Here is a 27,501-nt window from a genome sequence, read left to right as displayed (position 1 = left end):
AGATAAATTACAGGAGACATTGAGATAAATTACAGGATACATTGAGATAAATTGCAGGATACATTGAGATAAATTACGGGGATACATCGAGATAAATTACCGGATACATTGATATAAATTACAGCGATACATTGAGATAAATTACAGGGATACATTGAGATAAATTACAGGATACATTGAGATGAATTACAGGATACATTGAGATAAATTACAGGATACATTGAGATAAATTACGGGATACATTGAGATAAATTACAGGATACATTGAGATAAATTATGGGGATACATTGAGATAAATTACAGGATACATTGAGATAAATTACAGGGATACATTGAGAAAAATTACAGGATACATTGTGACAAATTACAGGATACATTGAGATAAATTACAGGGATACATTGAGATAAATTACAGGATACATTGAGATAAATTACTGGATACATTAAGATAAATTACAGGGTACATTGAGATAAATTACAGGGATACATTGAGATATATTACAGGATACATTGAGATAAATTACAGGATACATTGAGATAAATTACAGGGATACATTGAGATATACTACAGGATGCATTGAGATATATTACAGGATACATTGAGATAAATTACAGGATACATTGAGATAAATTACAGGATACATTGAGATATATTACAGGATACATTGAGATAAATTACAGGACACATTGAGATAAATTACAGGGCTACATTGAGATAAATTACAGGACACATTGAGATAAATTACGGGGATACATTGAGATAAATTACAGGATACATTGAGATAAATTACAGGGATACATTGAGATAAATTACGGGATACATTGAGATAAATTACAGGGATACATTGAGATAAATTACAGGATACAATGAGATAAATTACGGGGATACATTGAGATAAATTGCGGGGATACATTGAGATAAAGTACAGGATACATTGAGATAAATTACGGGGATACATTGAGATAAATTACAGGGATATATTGAGATTAATTTCAGGGGTACATTGAGATAAATTACGTTGATACATTGAGATAAATAACAGGGATACATTGAGATAAATTACAGGATACATTGAGATAAATTACAGGATACATTGCGATAAATTACAGGGATACATTGAGATAAATTACAGGATACATTGAGATAAATTACAGGGATACATTGAGATAAATTACAGGATACATTGAGATAAATCACAGGGATACATTGAGATAAATTACAGGGATACATTGAGATAAATTACAGGATACATTGAGATATATTACAGGATATATTGAGATAAATTACAGGATACATTGAGATAAATTACAGGGATACATTGAGATAAATTACAGGGATAGATTGAGATATATTACAGGATACATTGAGATAAATTACAGGATACATTGAGATAAATTACGGGGATACATTGAGATAAATTATAGGATACATTGAGATAAATTACAGGATACATTGAGATATATTACAGGGTACATTGAGATAAATTACAGGGATACATTGAGATAAATTACAGGATACATTGAGATAAATTACGGGGATACATTGAGATAAATTACAGGATACATTGAGATAAATTACAGGATACATTGAGAAAAATTACAGGGATACATTGAGATAAAATACAGGGATACATTGAGATAAATTACAGGATACATTGAGATAAATTCCAGGGATACATTGAGATAAATTACAGGATACATTGAGATAAATTACAGGGATACATTGAGATAAATTACAGGAGACATTGAAATAAATTACGGGATACATTGAGATATATTACAGGGATACATTGAGATAAATTACAGGTTACATTGGGATATATTACAGGGATACATTGAGATAAAATACTGGATACATTGAGATAAATTACAGGATACATTGAGATAAAGAACCGGATACATTGAGATATATTACGGGGATACATTGAGATAAATTACAGGGATACATTGAGATAAATTACAGGATACATTGAGATATATTACAGGGATACATTGAGATAAATTACGGGATACACTGAGATAAAGTACAGGATACATTGAGATCAATTATAGGAAACATTGAGATAAATTACAGGATACATTGAGATAAATTACCGGGATACATTGAGATAAATTACAGGATACATTTAGATAAATTACAGGATACATTGAGATAAATTACAGGATACATTGAGATATATTACAGGGATACATTGAGATAAATTACGGGATACACTGAAATAAATTACAGGGATACATTGAGATAAATTACAGGATACATTGAGATAAATTACGGGATCCATTGAGATAAATTACAGGATACATTAAGATAAATTACGGGATACATTGAGATAAATTACAGGATACATTGAGATATATTACAGTGATACATTTAGATAAATTACAGGATACATTGAGATAAATTACAGGGATACATTGAGATGAATTACAGGGATACATTGAGATAAATTACAGGATACATTGATATAAATTACATGATACATTGAGATATATTACAGGGAGACATTGAGATAAATTACAGGGATACATTGAGATAAAATACAGGATACATTGAGATAAATTACAGGATACATTGAGATAAATTACAAGGACACATTGAGATAAATTACAGGATACATTGAGATAAATTACAGGATATATTGAGATAAATTATAGGATACATTGAGATAAATTACAGGGATGCATTGAGATAAATTACAGGATACATTGAGATAAATTACAGGGATACATCGAGATAAATTACAGGATACATTGAGATAAATTACAGGGATACAGCGAGATAAATTACAGAATACATTGAGATAAATTACAGGATACATTGAGATAAATTACAGGGATACATTGAGATGAATTACGGGATACATTGAGATAAATTACAGGATACATTGAGATAAATTACAGGGATACATTGAGATAAATTACAGGATGCATTGAGATAAATTACAGGATATATTGAGATAAATTATTGGATACATTGAGATAAATTACAGGGATACATTGAGATAAATTACAGGATACATTGAGATAAATTACAGGGATGCATTGAGATAAATTACAGGATACATTGAGATAAATTACGGGGATACATTGAGATAAATTACAGGATACATTGAGATAAATTACAGGGATACATTGAGATAAATTACAGGATACATTGAGATAAATTACGGGATACATTGAGATAAATTACAGGATACATTGAGATAAATTACAGGGATGCATTGAGATAAATTACAGGATACATTGAGATAAATTACAGGATACATTGAGATAAATTACAGGGATACATTGAGATAAATTACGGGATACATTGAGATAAATTACAGGAGACATTGAGATAAATTACGTTGATACATTGAGATAAATTACAGGATATATTGAGATAAATTACAGGATACATTGAGATAAATTACAGGATACATTGAGATAAATTACAGGAATACATTGAGATAAATTACAGGATACATTGAGATAAATTACAGGATACATTGAGATAAATTACGGGATACATTGAGATAAATTACAGTAATACATTGAGATAAATTAAAGGAAACATTGAGATAAATTGCAGGATACATTGAGATAAATTACAGGAATACATTGAGATAAATTACAGGGATACATTGAGATAAATTACGTTGATACATTGAGATAAATTACAGGATACATTGAGATAAATTAGGGGATACATTGAGATAAATTACGGGATTCATTGAGATAAATTACAGGGATACATTGAGATAAATTACAGGATACATTGAGATAAGTTACGGGGATACATTGAGATAAATTACAGGGATACATTGAGATAAATTACGGGATACATTGAGATAAATTACAGGATACATTGAGATATATTACAGTGATACATTTAGATAAATTACAGGATACATTGAGATAAATTACAGGGATACATTGAGATGAATTACAGGGATACATTGAGATAAATTACAGGATACATTGATATAAATTACATGATACATTGAGATATATTACAGGGAGACATTGAGATAAATTACAGGGGTACATTGAGATAAAATACAGGATACATTGAGATAAATTACAGGATACATTGAGATAAATTGCAAGGACACATTGAGATAAATTACAGGATACATTGAGATAAATTACAGGATATATTGAGATAAATTATAGGATACATTGAGATAAATTACAGGGATGCATTGAGATAAATTACAGGATACATTGAGATAAATTACAGGTTACATTGAGATAAATTACAGGGATACATCGAGATAAATTACAGGATACATTGAGATAAATTACAGGATACATTGAGATAAATTACAGGGATAAATTGAGATGAATTACGGGATACATTGAGATAAATTACAGGATACATTGAGATAAATTACAGGGATACATTGAGATAAATTACAGGATGCATTGAGATAAATTACAGGATATATTGAGATAAATTATAGGATACATTGAGATAAATTACAGGGATACATTGAGATAAATTACAGGATACATTGAGATAAATTACAGGGATGCATTGAGATAAATTACAGGATACATTGAGATAAATTACGGGGATACATTGAGATAAATTACAGGATACATTGAGATAAATTACAGGGATACATTGAGATAAATTACAGGATACATTGAGATAAATTACGGGATACATTGAGATAAATTACAGCATACATTGAGATAAATTACAGGGATGCATTGAGATTAATTACAGGATACATTGAGATAAATTACAGGATACATTGAGATAAATTACAGGGATACATTGAGAAAAATTACGGGATTCATTGAGATAAATTACAGGAGACATTGAGATAAATTACGTTGATACATTGAGATAAATTACAGGATACATTGAGATAAATTACAGGAATACATTGAGATAAATTACAGGATACATTGAGATAAATTACAGGATACATTGAGATAAATTACAGGGATGCATTGAGATAAATTACAGGGATACATTGAGATAAATTACGGGATACATTGAGATAAATTACAGGATACATTGAGATAAATTACAGGAATACATTGAGATAAATTACAGGATACATTGAGATAAATTACAGGATACATTGAGATAAATTACAGGATACATTGAGATAAATTACGGGATACATTGAGATAAATTACAGGAATACATTGAGATAAATTAAAGGAAACATTGAGATAAATTGCAGAATACATTGAGATAAATTACAGGAATACATTGAGATAAATTACAGGGATACATTGAGATAAATTACGTTGATACATTGAGATAAATTACAGGATACATTGAGATAAATTAGGGGATACATTGAGATAAATTACGGGATTCATTGAGATAAATTACAGGGATACATTGAGATAAATTACAGGATACATTGAGATAAATTACAGGGATACATTGAGATAAATTACAGGATACATTGAGATAAATTTCAGGGATACCTTGAGATATATTACAGGGATACATTGAGATAAATTACAGGGATACATTGAGATAAATTACAGGATACATTGAGATAAATTACAGTGATACATTGAGATAAATTACAGGGATACATTGAGATAAATTATAGGATACATTGAGATAAATTACAGGATACATTGCGATAAATTACAGTGATACATTGAGATAAATTACAGTGATACATTGAGATAAATTACAGGGATACATTGAGTTAAATTATAGGATACATTGAGATAAATTACAGTGATACATTGAGATAAATTACAGGGATACATTGAGTTAAATTATAGGATACATTGAGATAAATTACAGGATACATTGAGATAAATTACAGGGATACATTGAGATAAATTACAGCGTACATTGAGATAAATTACAGGGATACATTGAGATAAATTACAGGGTACATTGAGATAAATTACAGGCATACATTGAGATAAATTACAGGGTACATTGAGATAAATTACAGGGATACATTGAGATAAATTACAGGGATACATTGAGATAAATTACAGGGTACATTGAGATAAATTACATGGATACATTGAGATAAATTACAGGGTACATTGAGATAAATTACAGGGATACATTGAGATAAATTACAGGGTACATTGAGATAAATTACAGGGATACATTGAGATAAATTACAGGGATACATTGAGATAAATTACAGGATACATTGAGATAAATTACAGGATACATTGAGATAAATTACAGGGATACATTGAGATATATTACAGGATACATTGAGATAAATTACAGGATACATTGAGATATATTACAGGATACATTGAGATAAATTACAGGGATACATTGAGATAAATTACAGGACACATTGAGATAAATTACAGGATACATTGAGATAAATTACAGGATACATTGAGATAAATTACAGGGATACATTGAGATAAATTACAGGATACATTGAGATAAATTACGTTGATACATTGAGATAAATTACGGGATACATTGAGATAAATTACAGGAGACATTGAGATAAATTACAGGATACATTGAGATAAATTACAGGATACATTGAGATAAATTACGGGGATACATCGAGATAAATTACAGGATACATTGAGATAAATTACAGCGATACATTGAGATAAATTACAGGGATACATTGAGATAAATTACAGGATACATTGAGATGAATTACAGGATACATTGAGATAAATTACAGGATACATTGAGATAAATTACAGGATACATTGAGATAAATTATGGGGATACATTGAGATAAATTACAGGATACATTGAGATAAATTACAGGGATACATTGAGAAAAATTACAGGATACTTTGCGATAAATTACAGGATACATTGAGATAAATTACAGGGATACATTGAGATAAATTACAGGATACATTGAGATAAATTACTGGATACATTAAGATAAATTACAGGGTACATTGAGATAAATTACAGGGATACATTGAGATATATTACAGCATACATTGAGATAAATTACAGGATACATTGAGATAAATTACGGGGATACATTGAGATAAATTACAGGATGCATTGAGATATATTACAGGATACATTGAGATAAATTACAGGATACATTGAGATATATTACAGGATACATTGAGATAAATTACAGGGATACATTGAGATAAATTACAGGACACATTGAGATAAATTACGGGGATACATTGAGATAAATTACAGGATACATTGAGATAAATTACAGGGATACATTGAGATAAATTACAGGATACAGTGAGATAAATTACAGGGATACATTGAGATAAATTACAGGATAAATTGAGATCAATTACAGGATACATTGAGATAAATTACAGGGATGCATTGAGATAAATTACAGGGATACATTAAGATAAATTACGGGATACATTGAGATAAATTACAGGGATACATTGAGATAAATTACAGGATACATTGAGATAAATTACAGGATACATTGAGATAAATTACGGGGATACATTGAGATAAATTACGGGGATACATTGAGATAAAGTACAGGATACATAGAGATAAATTACGGGGATACATTGAGATAAATTACAGGGATATATTGAGATTAATTTCAGGGGTACATTGAGATAAATTACGTTGATACATTGAGATAAATTACAGGGATACATTGCGATAAATTACAGGGATACATTGAGATAAATTACAGGATACATTGAGATAAATTGCAGGATACATTGAGATAAATTGCAGGGATACATTGAGATAAATTACAGGATACATTGAGATAAATCACAGGGATACATTGAGATAAATTACGTTGATACATTGAGATAAATTACAGGATACATTGAGATATATTACAGGATACATTGAGATAAATTACAGGATACATTGAGATAAATTACAGGGATACATTGAGATATATTACAGGATACATTGAGATAAATTACAGGGATACATTGAGATAAATTACAGGATACATTGAGATAAGTTACGGGGATACATTGAGATAAATTACAGGGATACATTGAGATAAATTACGTTGATACATTGAGATAAATTACAGGATACATTGAGATATATTACAGGATACATTGAGATAAATTACAGGATACATTGAGATAAATCACAGGGATACATTGAGATAAATTACAGGGATACATTGAGATAAATTACAGGATACATTGAGATATATTACAGGATACATTGAGATAAATTACAGGATACATTGAGATAAATTACAGGGATACATTGAGATATATTACAGGATACATTGAGATAAATTACAGGGATACATTGAGATAAATTACAGGATACATTGAGATAAGTTACGGGGATACATTGAGATAAATTACAGGGATACATTGAGATAAATTACAGGATACATTGAGATAAATCACAGGGATACATTGAGATAAATTACAGGGATACATTGAGATAAATTACAGGATACAATGAGATAAATTACAGGATACATTGAGATAAATTACAGGGATACATTGAGATAAATTACAGGATACATTGAGATAAGTTACGGGGATACATTGAGATAAATTACAGGGATACATTGCGATAAATTACAGGGATACATTGAGATAAATTACAGGATACATTGAGATATATTACAGGATACATTGAGATAAATTACAGGATACATTGAGATAAATCACAGGGATACATTGAGATAAATTACAGGGATACATTGAGATAAAGTACAGGATACATTGTGATATATTACAGGATACATTGAGATAAATTACAGGATACATTGAGATAAATTACAGGGATAAATTGAGATATATTACAGGATACATTGAGATACATTACAGGGATACATTGAGATAAATTACAGGATACATTGAGATAAGTTACGGGGATACATTGAGATAAATTACAGGGATACATTGAGATAAATTACAGGATACATTGAGATAAATTACAGGGATACATTGAGATAAATTACAGGATACATTGAGATAAATTACAGGGATACATTGAGATAAATTACAGGATACATTGAGATAAATTACAGGATACATTGAGATAAATTACAGGGATACATTGAGATATATTACAGGATACATTGAGATAAATTACAGGATACATTGAGATAAATTACGGGGATACATTGAGATAAATTATAGGATACATTGAGATATATTACAGGATACATTGAGATAAATTACAGGATACATTGAGATAAGTTACAGGGATACATTGAGATATATTACAGGATAAATTGAGATAAATTACAGGGATACATTGAGATAAATTACAGGATACATTGAGATAAGTTACGGGGATACATTGAGATAAATTACAGGGATACATTGAGATAAATTACAGGATACATTGAGATAAATTACAGGATACATTGAGATAAATCACAGGGATACATTGAGATAAATTACAGGGATACATTGAGATAAATTACAGGATACATTGAGATAAATTACAGGGATACATTGAGATATATTACAGGATACATTGAGATAAATTACAGGATACATTGAGATAAATTACGGGGATACATTGAGATAAATTATAGGATACATTGAGATATATTACAGGATACATTGAGATAAATTACAGGATACATTGAGATAAATTACAGGGATACATTGAGATATATTACAGGATACATTGAGATAAATTACAGGGATACATTGAGAAAAATTACAGGATACTTTGCGATAAATTACAGGATACATTGAGATAAATTACAGGGATACATTGAGATAAATTACAGGATACATTGAGATAAATTACTGGATACATTAAGATAAATTACAGGGTACATTGAGATAAATTACAGGGATACATTGAGATATATTACAGCATACATTGAGATAAATTACAGGATACATTGAGATAAATTACGGGGATACATTGAGATAAATTACAGGATGCATTGAGATATATTACAGGATACATTGAGATAAATTACAGGATACATTGAGATATATTACAGGATACATTGAGATAAATTACAGGGATACATTGAGATAAATTACAGGACACATTGAGATAAATTACGGGGATACATTGAGATAAATTACAGGATACATTGAGATAAATTACAGGGATACATTGAGATAAATTACAGGATACAGTGAGATAAATTACAGGGATACATTGAGATAAATTACAGGATAAATTGAGATCAATTACAGGATACATTGAGATAAATTACAGGGATACATTGAGATAAATTACAGGGATACATTAAGATAAATTACGGGATACATTGAGATAAATTACAGGGATACATTGAGATAAATTACAGGATACATTGAGATAAATTACAGGATACATTGAGATAAATTACGGGGATACATTGAGATAAATTACGGGGATACATTGAGATAAAGTACAGGATACATAGAGATAAATTACGGGGATACATTGAGATAAATTACAGGGATATATTGAGATTAATTTCAGGGGTACATTGAGATAAATTACGTTGATACATTGAGATAAATTACAGGGATACATTGCGATAAATTACAGGGATACATTGAGATAAATTACAGGATACATTGAGATAAATTGCAGGATACATTGAGATAAATTGCAGGGATACATTGAGATAAATTACAGGATACATTGAGATAAATCACAGGGATACATTGAGATAAATTACGTTGATACATTGAGATAAATTACAGGATACATTGAGATATATTACAGGATACATTGAGATAAATTACAGGATACATTGAGATAAATTACAGGGATACATTGAGATATATTACAGGATACATTGAGATAAATTACAGGGATACATTGAGATAAATTACAGGATACATTGAGATAAGTTACGGGGATACATTGAGATAAATTACAGGGATACATTGAGATAAATTACGTTGATACATTGAGATAAATTACAGGATACATTGAGATATATTACAGGATACATTGAGATAAATTACAGGATACATTGAGATAAATCACAGGGATACATTGAGATAAATTACAGGGATACATTGAGATAAATTACAGGATACATTGAGATATATTACAGGATACATTGAGATAAATTACAGGATACATTGAGATAAATTACAGGGATACATTGAGATATATTACAGGATACATTGAGATAAATTACAGGGATACATTGAGATAAATTACAGGATACATTGAGATAAGTTACGGGGATACATTGAGATAAATTACAGGGATACATTGAGATAAATTACAGGATACATTGAGATAAATCACAGGGATACATTGAGATAAATTACAGGGATACATTGAGATAAATTACAGGATACATTGAGATAAATTACAGGATACATTGAGATAAATTGCAGGATACATTGAGATAAATTGCAGGGATACATTGAGATAAATTACAGGGATACATTGAGATAAATTACAGGATACATTGAGATAAGTTACGGGGATACATTGAGATAAATTACAGGGATACATTGCGATAAATTACAGGGATACATTGAGATAAATTACAGGATACATTGAGATATATTACAGGATACATTGAGATAAATTACAGGATACATTGAGATAAATCACAGGGATACATTGAGATAAATTACAGGGATACATTGAGATAAAGTACAGGATACATTGTGATATATTACAGGATACATTGAGATAAATTACAGGATACATTGAGATAAATTACAGGGATAAATTGAGATATATTACAGGATACATTGAGATAAATTACAGGGATACATTGAGATAAATTACAGGATACATTGAGATAAGTTACGGGGATACATTGAGATAAATTACAGGGATACATTGAGATAAATTACAGGATACATTGAGATAAATTACAGGGATACATTGAGATAAATTACAGGATACATTGAGATAAATTACAGGGATACATTGAGATAAATTACAGGATACATTGAGATAAATTACAGGATACATTGAGATAAATTACAGGGATACATTGAGATATATTACAGGATACATTGAGATAAATTACAGGATACATTGAGATAAATTACGGGGATACATTGAGATAAATTATAGGATACATTGAGATATATTACAGGATACATTGAGATAAATTACAGGATACATTGAGATAAGTTACAGGGATACATTGAGATATATTACAGGATAAATTGAGATAAATTACAGGGATACATTGAGATAAATTACAGGATACATTGAGATAAGTTACGGGGATACATTGAGATAAATTACAGGGATACATTGAGATAAATTACAGGATACATTGAGATAAATTACAGGATACATTGAGATAAATCACAGGGATACATTGAGATAAATTACAGGGATACATTGAGATAAATTACAGGATACATTGAGATAAATTACAGGGATACATTGAGATATATTACAGGATACATTGAGATAAATTACAGGATACATTGAGATAAATTACGGGGATACATTGAGATAAATTATAGGATACATTGAGATATATTACAGGATACATTGAGATAAATTACAGGATACATTGAGATAAATTACAGGGATACATTGAGATATATTACAGGATACATTGAGATAAATTACAGGATACATTAAGATAAATTACGGGATACATTGAGATAAATTACAGGATACATTGAGATAAATTACAGGATACATTGAGATCAATTACAGGGATACGTTGAGATAAATTACAGGATACATTGAGATAAATTACAGGGACACATTGAGATAAATTACAGGATATATTGAGATAAATTATGGGATACATTGAGATAAATTACAGGGATGCATTGAGATATATTACAGGATACATTGAGATAAATTACAGGATACATTGAGATAAATTACAGGATACATTGAGATAAATTACAGGGATACATTGAGATGAATTACGGGATACATTGAGATAAATTACAGGATACATTGAAATAAATTACAGGGATACATTGAGATAAATTGCAGGATGCATTGAGATAAATTACAGGATGTATTGAGATAAATTATAGGATACATTGAGATAAATTACAGGGATACATTGAGATAAATTACAGGATACATTGAGATAAATTACAGGGATACATTGAGATAAATTACAGGATACATTGAGATAAATTACAGGGATGCATTGAGATAAATTACAGGATACATTGAGATAAATTACAGGGATGCATTGAGATAAATTACAGGGATACATTGAGATAAATTACAGGATACATTGAGATAAATTACAGGGATGCATTGAGATAAATTACAGGATACATCGAGATAAATTACAGGATACATCGAGATAAATTACAGGGATACATTGAGATGAATTACGGGATACATTGAGATAAATTACAGGATACATTGAGATAAATTACGGGATACATTGAGATAAATTACAGGATACATTGAGATAATTTACGGGATACATTGAGATAAATTACGGGACACATTGAGATAAATTACGGGGATTCATTGAGATAAATTAAGGGATACATTGAGATATATTACGGGGATACATTGAGATAATTTACGGGGATACATTGAGATAAATTTCAGGATACATTGAGATACATTACAGGATACATTGAGATAAATTACAGGATACATTGAGATAAATTACGGGATACATTGAGATGAATTACAGGGATACATTGAGATGAATTACAGGATACATTGAGATAAATTACAGGGATACATTGAGATAAATTACGGGATACTTTGAGATGAATTACAGGGATACATTGAGATAAATTACAGGAGACATTGAGATAAATTACAGGGATACATTGAGATAGATTACGGGATACATTGAGATAAATTACAGGGATACATTGAGATAAATTACGGGATACATTGAGATGAATTACAGGATACATTGAGATGAATTACAGGGATACATTGAGATATATTACGGGATACATTGAGATAAATTACGGGGATTCATTGATATAAATTACGGGAGACATTGAGATAAATTACAGGATACATTGAGATAAATTACAGGAATAATTGTGATAAATTACGGGATACATTGAGATAAATTACAGGGATACATTGAGATGAATTACGGGATACATTGAGATAAATTACGGGATACATTGAGATAAATTACGGGGATTCATTGATATAAATTACGGGATACATTGAGATAAATTACAGGATACATTGAGATAAATTACAGGAATAATTGTGATAAATTACGGGATACATTGAGATAAATTACAGGGATACATTGAGATGAATTACGGGATACATTGAGATAAATTACAGGATACATTGAGATAAATTACGGGATACATTGAGATATATTACAGGGATACATTGCGATACATTACGGGGATACATTGAGATAAATTACAGGATACATTGAGATAAATTACAGGAGACATTGAGATAAATTACAGGAGACATTGAGATATATTACAGGGATACATTGAGATAAATTACGGGGATACATTGAGATAAATTACAGGATACATTGAGATAAATTACAGGATACATTGAGATAAATTACGGGATACATTGAGATATATTACAGGGATACATTTAGATAAATTACGGGGATACATTGAGATAAATTACAGGATACATTGAGATAAATTACAGGAGACATTGAGATAAATTACAGGATACATTGAGATAAATTACGGGATACATTGAGATAAATTACGGGATACATTGAGATATATTACAGGATACGTTGAGATAAATTACAGGGATACATTGAGATAAATTACGGGGATACATTGAGATAAATTATAGGATACATTGAGATATATTACAGGATACATTGAGATAAATTACAGGATACATTGAGATAAGTTACAGGGATACATTGAGATATATTACAGGATAAATTGAGATAAATTACAGGGATACATTGAGATAAATTACAGGATACATTGAGATAAGTTACGGGGATACATTGAGATAAATTACAGGGATACATTGAGATAAATTACAGGATACATTGAGATAAATTACAGGATACATTGAGATAAATCACAGGGATACATTGAGATAAATTACAGGGATACATTGAGATAAATTACAGGATACATTGAGATAAATTACAGGGATACATTGAGATTTATTACAGGATACATTGAGATAAATTACAGGATACATTGAGATAAATTACGGGGATACATTGAGATAAATTATAGGATACATTGAGATATATTACAGGATACATTGAGATAAATTACAGGATACATTGAGATAAATTACAGGGATACATTGAGATATATTACAGGATACATTGAGATAAATTACAGGATACATTAAGATAAATTACGGGATACATTGAGATAAATTACAGGATACATTGAGATAAATTACAGGATACATTGAGATCAATTACAGGGATACGTTGAGATAAATTACAGGGTACATTGAGATAAATTACAGGGACACATTGAGATAAATTACAGGATATATTGAGATAAATTATGGGATACATTGAGATAAATTACAGGGATGCATTGAGATATATTACAGGATACATTGAGATAAATTACAGGATACATTGAGATAAATTACAGGATACATTGAGATAAATTACAGGGATACATTGAGATGAATTACGGGATACATTGAGATAAATTACAGGATACATTGAAATAAATTACAGGGATACATTGAGATAAATTGCAGGATGCATTGAGATAAATTACAGGATGTATTGAGATAAATTATAGGATACATTGAGATAAATTACAGGGATACATTGAGATAAATTACAGGATACATTGAGATAAATTACAGGGATACATTGAGATAAATTACAGGATACATTGAGATAAATTACAGGGATGCATTGAGATAAATTACAGGATACATTGAGATAAATTACGGGGATACATTGAGATAAATTACAGGATACATTGAGATAAATTACAGGGATGCATTGAGATAAATTACAGGATACATCGAGATAAATTACAGGATACATCGAGATAAATTACAGGGATACATTGAGATGAATTACGGGATACATTGAGATAAATTACAGGATACATTGAGATAAATTACGGGATACATTGAGATAAATTACAGGATACATTGAGATAATTTACGGGATACATTGAGATAAATTACGGGACACATTGAGATAAATTACGGGGATTCATTGAGATAAATTAAGGGATACATTGAGATATATTACGGGGATACATTGAGATAATTTACGGGGATACATTGAGATAAATTACAGGATACATTGAGATACATTACAGGATACATTGAGATAAATTACAGGATACATTGAGATAAATTACGGGATACATTGAGATGAATTACAGGGATACATTGAGATGAATTACAGGATACATTGAGATAAATTACAGGGATACATTGAGATAAAGTACGGGATACTTTGAGATGAATTACAGGGATTCATTGAGATAAATTACAGGAGACATTGAGATAAATTACAGGGATACATTGAGATAGATTACGGGATACATTGAGATAAATTACAGGGATACATTGAGATAAATTACGGGATACATTGAGATGAATTACAGGATACATTGAGATGAATTACAGGGATACATTGAGATATATTACGGGATACATTGAGATAAATTACAGGGATACATTGAGATAAATTACGGGATACATTGAGATGTATTACAGGATACATTGAGATGAATTACAGGATACATTGAGATAAATTACGGGATACATTGAGATGAATTACAGGATACATTGAGATAAATTACAGGGATACATTGAGATAAATTACGGGATAAATTGAGATGAATTACAGGATACATTGAGATGAATTGCAGGATACATTGAGATAAATTACAGGATACATTGAGATAAATTATGGGATACATTGAGATGAATTACGGGATACATTGAGATAAATTACGGGATACATTGAGATAAATTACGGGGATTCATTGATATAAATTACGGGATACATTGAGATAAATTACAGGATACATTGAGATAAATTACGGGGATACATTGAGATAAATTACAGGATACATTGAGATAAATTACGGGATACATTGAGATATATTACAGGGATACATTTAGATAAATTACGGGGATACATTGAGATAAATTACAGGATACATTGAGATAAATTACAGGAGACATTGAGATAAATTACAGGATACATTGAGATAAATTACGGGATACATTGAGATAAATTACGGGATACATTGAGATATATTACAGGATACGTTGAGATAAATTACAGGGATACATTGAGATAAATTACGGGGATACATTGAGATAAATTATAGGATACATTGAGATATATTACAGGATACATTGAGATAAATTACAGGATACATTGAGATAAGTTACAGGGATACATTGAGATATATTACAGGATAAATTGAGATGAATTACGGGATACATTGAGATAAATTACAGGATACATTGAAATAAATTACAGGGATACATTGAGATAAATTGCAGGATGCATTGAGATAAATTACAGGATGTATTGAGATAAATTATAGGATACATTGAGATAAATTACAGGGATACATTGAGATAAATTACAGGATACATTGAGATAAATTACAGGGATACATTGAGATAAATTACAGGATACATTGAGATAAATTACAGGGATGCATTGAGATAAATTACAGGATACATTGAGATAAATTACGGGGATACATTGAGATAAATTACAGGATACATTGAGATAAATTACAGGGATGCATTGAGATAAATTACAGGATACATCGAGATAAATTACAGGATACATCGAGATAAATTACAGGGATACATTGAGATGAATTACGGGATACATTGAGATAAATTACAGGATACATTGAGATAAATTACGGGATACATTGAGATAAATTACAGGATACATTGAGATAATTTACGGGATACATTGAGATAAATTACGGGACACATTGAGATATATTACGGGGATACATTGAGATAATTTACGGGGATACATTGAGATAAATTACAGGATACATTGAGATACATTACAGGATACATTGAGATAAATTACAGGATACATTGAGATAAATTACGGGATACATTGAGATGAATTACAGGGATACATTGAGATGAATTACAGGATACATTGAGATAAATTACAGGGATACATTGAGATAAAGTACGGGATACTTTGAGATGAATTACAGGGATACATTGAGATAAATTACAGGAGACATTGAGATAAATTACAGGGATACATTGAGATAGATTACGGGATACATTGAGATAAATTACAGGGATACATTGAGATAAATTACGGGATACAGTGAGATGAATTACAGGATACATTGAGATGAATTACAGGGATACATTGAGATATATTACGGGATACATTGAGATAAATTACAGGGATACATTGAGATAAATTACGGGATACATTGAGATGTATTACAGGATACATTGAGATGAATTACATGATACATTGAGATAAATTACGGGATACATTGAGATGAATTACAGGATACATTGAGATAAATTACAGGGATACATTGAGATAAATTACGGGATAAATTGAGATGAATTACAGGATACATTGAGATGAATTGCAGGATACATTGAGATAAATTACAGGATACATTGAGATAAATTATGGGATACATTGAGATGAATTACGGGATACATTGAGATAAATTATGGGATACATTGAGATAAATTACGGGGATTCATTGATATAAATTACGGGATACATTGAGATAAATTACAGGATACATTGAGATAAATTACAGGAATAATTGTGATAAATTACGGGATACATTGAGATAAATTACAGGGATACATTGAGATGAATTACGGGATACATTGAGATAAATTACAGGATACATTGAGATAAATTACGGGATACATTGAGATATATTACAGGGATACATTGCGATACATTACGGGGATACATTGAGATAAATTACAGGATACATTGAGATAAATTACAGGAGACATTGAGATAAATTACACGAGACATTGAGATATATTACAGGGATACATTGAGATAAATTACGGGGATACATTGAGATAAATTACAGGATACATTGAGATAAATTACAGGATACATTGAGATAAATTACGGGGATACATTGAGATAAATTACAGGATACATTGAGATAAATTACGGGGATACATTGAGATAAATTACAGGATACATTGAGATAAATTACGGGATACATTGAGATATATTACAGGGATACATTTAGATAAATTACGGGGATACATTGAGATAAATTACAGGATACATTGAGATAAATTACAGGAGACATTGAGATAAATTACAGGATACATTGAGATAAATTACGGGATACATTGAGATAAATTACGGGATACATTGAGATATATTACAGGATACGTTGAGATAAATTACAGGGATACATTGAGATAAATTACAGGGATACATTGAGATAAATTACAGGATACATTGAGATAAATTACAGGATACATTGAGATAAATTATAGGATACATTGAGATAAATTACAGGATACATTGAGATAAATTACAGGATACATTGAGATAAATTACAGGGATATATTGAGATAAATTGCAGGGCTAAATTGAGATAAATTACAGGATACATTGAGATAAATTACGGGATACATTGAGATAAATTATGGGATACATTGCGATATATTACAGGGATACATTGAGATAAATTACAGGGAGACATTGAGATAAATTACAGGATACATTGAGATAAATTACGGGATACATTGAGATAAATTATGGGATACATTGAGATATATTACAGGGATACATTGAGATAAATTACGGGATACATTGAGATAAATTACAGGGATACATTGAGATAAATTACAGGTTACATTGAGATAAATTACGGGATACATTGAGATATATTACAGGGATACATTGAGATAAATTACAGGGATACATTGAGATAAATTACAGGATACATTGAGATAAATTACAGGATACATTGAGATAAATTACAGGATACATTGAGATATATTACAGGGATAAATTGAGATAAATTACAGGATACATTGAGATAAATTACAGGATACATTGAGATAAATTACAGGGATACATTGAGATGAATTACAGGATACATTGAGATAAATTACTGGATACATTGAGATGAATTACAGGATACATTGAGATAAATTACAGGGATACATTGAGATAAATTACAGGATACATTGAGATAAATTACAGGGCTACATTGAGATAAATTACAGGATACATTGAGATGAATTACAGGATACATTGAGATAAATTACAGGATACATTGAGATAAATTACAGGGACACATTGAGATAAATTACAGGATACATTGAGATAAATTACAGGAGACATTGAGATGAATTACAGGGTACATTGAGATAAATTACAGGATACATTGAGATAAATTACAGGGACACATTGAGATAAATTACAGGGACACATTGAGATAAATTACAGGATACATTGAGATAAATTAAATGGTATATTGAGATAAATTACAGGGATACATTTAGATAAATTACAGGATACATTGAGATAAATTACAGGAGACATTGAGATGAATTACAGGGAAACATTGAGATAAATTACAGGATACATTGTGATAAATTACAGGAGACATTGAGATAAATTACAGGAGACATTGAGATGAATTACAGGGAAACATTGAGATAAATTACAGGATACATTGTGATAAATTACAGAAGACATTGAGATATATTACAGGATACATTGAGATAAATTACAGGAGACATTGAGATGAATTACCGGGAAACATTGAGATAAATTACAGGATACATTGTGATAAATTACAGGAGACATTGAGATATATTACAGGACACATTGAGATAAATTACAGGATACATTGAGATGAATTACAGGGATACATTGAGATAAATTACAGGATACATTGAGATAAATTACAGGACACATTGAGATAAATTACAGGATACATTGAGATATATTACAGGAGACATTGAGATAAATTACAGGATACATTGAGATAAATTACAGGACACATTGAGATAAATTACAGGGATACATTGAGATAAATTACAGGATACATTGAGATAAATTACAGGATACATTGAGATAAATTACAGGACACATTGAGATAAATTACAGGGATACATTGAGATAAATTACAGGATACATTGAGATATATTACAGGATACATTGAGATAAATTACAGGATACATTGAGATAAATTACGCGGATACACTGAAGTATATTTTGGAGGTTCTTTGATCTACATTTCATACCAACCTATGAATTAGGAGCAGGACGAGGCCACTCGGCCCCTCGTGCCTGCTCCTCCATTCAATAAGTTCATGTCTGAACTGATTATTCCACATTTCCACCGACCTCCGATAACCTTTCACCCCCTTGCTTATCAAGAATCTAACTACCTCTGCCTTAAAAATATTCAAAGACTCTGCTTCCACTGCCTTTTGAGGAAGAGATTTCCAAAGACCCTCTGAGAGAAAACATTTTTCCTCATCTCTGTCTTAAATGGGTGACCCCTTATTTTTAAACAGTGACCCCTAGTTCGAGATTCTCCCACAAGGGGAAACATCCTTTCCACATCCATCCTGTCAAGACCCCTCAGGATCTTATATGTTTCAATCAAGTCGCCTCTTACTCTTACTTCCAGTGGATACAAGCCTAGTCTGTCCAATCTTTCCTCGTAAGACAACCCACCCATTCCATGTATTAATCTAGTAAACCTTCTCTGTACTGCCTCCAACACATTTACATCCTTCCTTAAATAAGGAGACCAGTACTGTACACAATACCCCAGATGTGGTCTCACCAATGCCCTGTGTAACTGAAGCATAACCTCCCTACTTTTATATTCAATTCCCCTCGTGATAAACAATAACATTCTATTAGCTTTCCTAATTACATTCTGTACCTGCATACTAACCATTTGTGATTCATGCACTAGGACACCCAGATCCCTCTGCATCTCCGAGCTCTGCAATCTCTCACCATTTAGATAATATGCTGCCTTTTTATTCTTCCTGACAAAATGAACAATTTTGCACTTTCCCCACATTATACTCCATTTGCCAGGTCTTTTCCCACTCACTTAACCTATCTATATCCCTTTGTAGCCCCCTTATGTCCTCTTCACAACTTATTTTCCTACCTATCTTTGTGTCATCAGCAAATTTAGCAACCGTACTTTCGGTCCCTTCATCCAAGTCATTAATATAAATTGTAACATGTTGAGGCCCCAGCACAGATCCCTGTGGCACATCACTCGTTGCCAACCAGAAAATGACCCATTATGCCTACTCTCTGTTTCCTGTTAGCTAGCCAATCTTCTATCCATGCCAATATGTTACCCCTTACACCATGAGCTTTTATTTTCCGCAATAACCTTTGATGTGGCACTTTATCAAATGACTTCTGGAAATCTAAGTACAATACATCCACAAGATCCCCTTTATCCACAGCACATGTTACTCCCTCAAAGAACTCCAATAAATTGGTTAAACAGGTTAAACATGATTTCCCTTTCACAAAACCATGTTGACTCTGTCTGATTACCTTGAATTTTTCTAAATGCCCTGCTATAACATCTTTAATAACAGCTTCTAACATTTTCCCTAAGACAGATGTTAAGCTAACTGGCTTGTAGTTTCCTGCTTTCTCTCTCCCTCCCTTTTTGAATAAAGGAGTTACATTCACTATTTTCCAATCTACGGAACATTCCCCAAATCTGGGGAATTTTGGAAAATTTAAATGAATGCATCAATTATCTCACTAGCCACTTCTTTTAACACCCTAGGATGAAGTCCATCAGGACCTGGGGACTTGTCAGCCTGCAGCTCCAACAATTTGTTCAGTACCACTTCCCTGGTGATTGTAATTTTCTTGAGTTCCTCCCTCCCTTCCATTTCCTGACTTACAGCAAATACTGGGATGTTACTTGTATTCTCAATAGTGAAGACAAATGCAAAATATCTGTTCAATTCATCTACTATCTCCTTATTATCCATTATTAATTCTCCAGCCTTAGAATAGATATATTTCAACGAGAAAGAAAAATTCTGTGTATTCTGAAATATCTCCTCAAATGTCTACCATTGCATCTCTATTGATCTATCCCTTAACCTGATTTGTCAGTATATTTTAGCTAGCTCTTTTTTCATGCCCTCATAATTGCCCTTATTTAAGTTTAAAATACTCATCTCGGACCCACTCTTCTGTCCCTCAAACTGAATGTAAAATTCACTCATATTATGATCGCTACTGCCTAGGGGTGCCTTCACTATCAGGTTATTAAGTAATGCCCCACCCCTTCCCCACTGACTGATCCCAGTCACACATTACATACCAATATCCTCCTGAATCTGACATTCGATAGGTCGGTGATAACCGGTGTCTGTCAGGATCTTCAGGCCCATATCCTGAGGAGAGATCAGACACAGTCATTGATATCGGAGAAGAGAGAAGAACACAGTCTGAATCCCCCATCTCACCATTCATCATTCTCTCCATCCCTACCTTCATCATTCCCTCCATTCATCATTCCCTCCATCCCTACCTTCATCATTCCCTCCATTCATCAATCCCTCCATTCCTCCATTCGTCATTCCCTCCATCCCTCCATTCATCATTCCCTCCATCCCTACCTTTATCATTCTCTCAATTCATCTACCCCTCGATGCTTCCTTCCCTCCCTTCAAACATTATTCCTCTCATCTATCTATTCATTTTCTATCCATCATTCTATCCCTCGCTCGCTCCACTCTGATCTAGCAAAACATCTATCTCCGTCCTTGTCAGTATCCCTCTATCTCCCTTTCTCTCTCTGTCTCCCTCCCTCTGCCTCTTCCTGTCCTCTGTCCCTGTCTCTTTCTCTCCCTCTCTCTGTATAGCTCTCTTTCTCTCCCCCTCTCTCTTCCTATCCCTCCCTCCCTTTCTCTGTTGCACTCTCTCTCTCTACCCTCTCTCCCTCCCTGTCATTCTGTCTCTCTTTGTCTCTCTCCCCTCCCTGTCTCCCTCAACCGCTCTCTCTCTGTCCTCTCTCCCTCTCTCTTTCTCTCCCTTTCCCTGTTGCACTCTCTCTCTCCCTGTCTCTCTCTCTCCCTTTGTCTCTTCCTGTCTCTCTCTTTCTCTCTCTGTCTATCTCTCTCTCTCTGTCTCTGCAGTTGCACACTCTGTCTCTCCCCCTGTCTCTGTCTCTCTGTCTCTGTCCTCTCTCTCTTTCTCGGTCTCTCTCTGTCTCTCCCTCTCTGTCTCTGAAGTTTCACACTCTGTCTCTCCCTCCCTGTCTCTCCCTCACTCTCTCTCCCTCACTCTCTCTGCAGTTACACACTCTGTCTCTCCCTCGCTCTCTCTCCCTCCCTGTCTCCGCAGTTACACACTCTGTCTCTCCCTCTCTCTCCCTCTCTCCCTCCCTGTCTCTCCCTCTCTCTCCCTCCCCTCTCTCCCTCTCTCTCCCACCCGACAATCCTCAGGACTGTTACAGGAATTGCTGCTGAGCCTCCAGTGAATGAATTGCAGGAACCTGGAGGAGTTTGGCAATGTCCTCCCATTTGGTCATCCTGGGAGATCGGGACCAGGCGGTGACTCGCAGAGTCGCAGAACTGCCTGGGATCTTCCTGTACACGGTAAGAATAGCCTTGTAGGTCTTTGACTGGCAGCAATGAATAGACCTGGAGATAACGGAGAAAAGATGAACAGAATAAAGATCTGTAAACATTAAACAGTTCCCCCAGCAACCTCCCCTGACAAATAAACATCCTGCAAGTCCCTTCTCAATGGGTTTGGATAGGTTATCCCACTAGGGTGGGCTTCACAGTCTAAACCTCCCCCACAACCCAGTCGACAGGTTCAAACTCCCTAAAAACAGGGATCAGGAGCAGGAACCCGGGCTGATTCACCCCCCTCCTCCCTAACCCAGGGGTCACTGGACAGGGATCAGGAGCAGGAACCTGGGCTGATTCACCCCCCTCCTCCCGAACCCAGGGGTCACTGGACAGGGATCAGGAGCAGGAACCTGGGCTGATCCACCCCCCCCTCCCCTAACCCAGGGGTCACTGGACAGGGATCAGGAGCAGGAACCCGGGCTGATTCACCCCGCCTCCCTAACCCAGGGGTCACTGGACAGGGATCAGGAGCAGGAACCCGGGCTGATTCACCCCCCCCTCCCTAACCCAGGGGTCACTGGACAGGGATCAGGAGCAGGAACCCGGGCTGATTCACCCCCCCTCCCTAACCCAGGGGTCCACTGGACAGGGATCAGGAGCAGGAACCCGGGCTGATTCACCCCCCCTCCCTAACCCAGGGGTCACTGGACAGGGATCAGGAGCAGGAACCTGGGCTGATTCACCTCCTCCCTAACCCAGGGGTCACCGGACAGGGATCAGGAGCAGGAACCCGGGCTGATTCACCCCCCCCTCCCTAACCCAGGGGTCACTGGACAGGGATCAGGAGCAGAAAACCCGGGCTGATTCACCCCCTCCCTAACCCAGGGGTCACTGGGACAGGGATCAGGAGCAGGAACCCGGGCTGATTCACCCCCTCCTCCCTAACCCAGGGGTCACTGGACAGGGATCAGGAGCAGGAACCCGGGCTGATTCACCCCCCCTCCCTAACCCAGGGGGTCACTGGACAGGGATCAGGAGCAGGAACCCGGGCTGATTCACCCCCTCCTCCCTAACCCAGGGGTCACTGGACAGGGATCAGGAGCAGGAACCCGGGCTGATTCACCCCCCCCCCTCCCTAACCCAGGGGTCACTGGACAGGGATCAGGAGCAGGAACCTGGGCTGATTCACCCCCCCTCCCTAACCCAGGGGTCACTGGACAGGGATCAGGAGCAGGAACCCGGGCTGATTCACCCCCTCCTCCCTAAACCCAGGGGTCACTGGACAGGGATCAGGAGCAGGAACCCGGGCTGATTCACCCCCCCCCTCCCTAACCCAGGGGTCACTGGACAGGGATCAGGAGCAGGAACCTGGGCTGATTCACCCCCCCTCCTCCCTAACCCAGGGGTCACTGGACAGGGATCAGGAGCAGGAACCCGGGCTGATTCACCCCCCTCTCCTCCCTAACCCAGGGGTCACTGGACAGGGATCAGGAGCAGGAACCTGGGCTGATTCACCTCCTCCCTAACCCAGGGGGTCACCGGACAGGGATCAGGAGCAGGAACCCGGGCTGATTCACCCCCTCCTCCCTAACCCAGGGGTCACTGGGACAGGGATCAGGAGCAGGAACCCGGGCTGATTCACCCCCCCTCCTCCCTAACCCAGGGGGTCACTGGACAGGGATCAGGAGCAGGAACCTGGGCTGATTCACCTCCTCCCTAACCCAGGGGTCACCGGACAGGGATCAGGAGCAGGAACCCGGGCTGATTCACCCCCCCTCCCCTAACCCAGGGGTCACTGGACAGGGATCAGGAGCAGGAACCCGGGCTGATTCACCCCCCTCCCTAACCCAGGGGTCACTGGACAGGGATCAGGAGCAGGAACCCGGGCTGATTCACCACCCTCCCTAACCCAGGGGTCACTGGACAGGGATCAGGAGCAGGAAACCCGGGCTGATTCACCACCCTCCCTAACCCAGGGGTCACTGGACAGGGATCAGGAGCAGGAACCCGGGCTGATTCACTCCCCTCCCTCCCTAACCCAGGGGTCACCGGGACAGGGATCAGGAGCAGGAACCCGGGCTGATTCACCCCCCCCCTCCCCCTCCTCCCTAACCCAGGGGTCACTGGACAGGGATCAGGAGCAGGAACCCGGGCTGATTCACCCCCTCCTCCCTAACCCAGGGGTCACCGGACAGGGATCAGGAGCAGGAACCCGGGCTGATTCACCCCCCCCTCCCTCCCTAACCCAGGGGTCACTGGACAGGGATCAGGAGCAGGAAACCCGGGGCTGATTCACGCCCCCCCTCCCTAACCCAGGGGTCACTGGACAGGGATCAGGAGCAGGAACCCGGGCTGATTCACCCCCTCCCTAACCCAGGGGTCACTGGACAGGGATCAGGAGCAGGAACCCGGGCTGATTCACCCCCCCTCCCTCCCTAACCCAGGGGTCACTGGACAGGGATCAGGAGCAGGAACCCGGGCTGATTCACCCCCCTCTCCTCCCTAACCCAGGGGTCACTGGACAGGGATCAGGAGCAGGAACCCGGGCTGATTCACCCCCCTCCCTCCCCTAACCCAGGGGTCACTGGACAGGGATCAGGAGCAGGAACCCGGGCTGATTCACGCTCCTCCCCTAACCCAGGGTCACTGGACAGGGATCAGGAGCAGGAAACCCGGGCTGATTCACCCCCCTCTCCTCCCTAACCCAGGGGTCACTGGATAGGGATCAGGAGCAGGAACCCGGGCTGATTCACCCCCCTCCCTAACCCAGGGGTCACTGGACAGGGATCAGGAGCAGGAACCCGGGCTGATTCACCCCCTCTCCTCCCTAACCCAGGGGTCACTGGACAGGGATCAGGAGCAGGAACCCGGGCTGATTCACCCCCCTCCCTCCCTAACCCAGGGGTCACTGGACAGGGATCAGGAGCAGGAACCCCGGGCTGATTCACGCCCCCCTCCCTAACCCAGGGGTCACTGGACAGGGATCAGGAGCAGGAACCCGGGCTGATTCACCCCCCTCCTCCCTAACCCAGGGGTCACTGGACAGGATCAGGAGCAGGAACCCGGGCTGATTCACCCCCCTCCTCCCTAACCCAGGGGTCACTGGACAGGGATCAGGAGCAGGA

The 27,501-nt window shown here is 35.4% G+C and overlaps 1 protein-coding gene across 1 annotated transcript in view; it reads right to left on the bottom strand.

Moving 5' to 3' along the window:
• The window catches only part of LOC137361412 (alpha-2-macroglobulin-like protein 1), a 236,562-nt gene that overhangs the window by 204,796 nt on the left and 4,265 nt on the right, over positions 1–27,501 (bottom strand). Inside the window, exons 3-4 of the mRNA XM_068026280.1 lie at positions 24,295–24,442; positions 23,119–23,191 (exon numbers count right to left, since the gene is read on the bottom strand). Coding sequence (XP_067882381.1) covers positions 23,119–23,191; positions 24,295–24,442 — 221 coding nt within the window. The remainder of the gene's footprint in view (positions 1–23,118; positions 23,192–24,294; positions 24,443–27,501) is intronic.

Source organism: Heterodontus francisci, unplaced genomic scaffold (assembly GCF_036365525.1).
Source record: "Heterodontus francisci isolate sHetFra1 unplaced genomic scaffold, sHetFra1.hap1 HAP1_SCAFFOLD_739, whole genome shotgun sequence".
Taxonomy (NCBI): domain Eukaryota; kingdom Metazoa; phylum Chordata; class Chondrichthyes; order Heterodontiformes; family Heterodontidae; genus Heterodontus; species Heterodontus francisci.
Note: the sequence above shows the minus strand (reverse complement) of the source record. Positions and strands in the feature narration are given on the sequence as shown.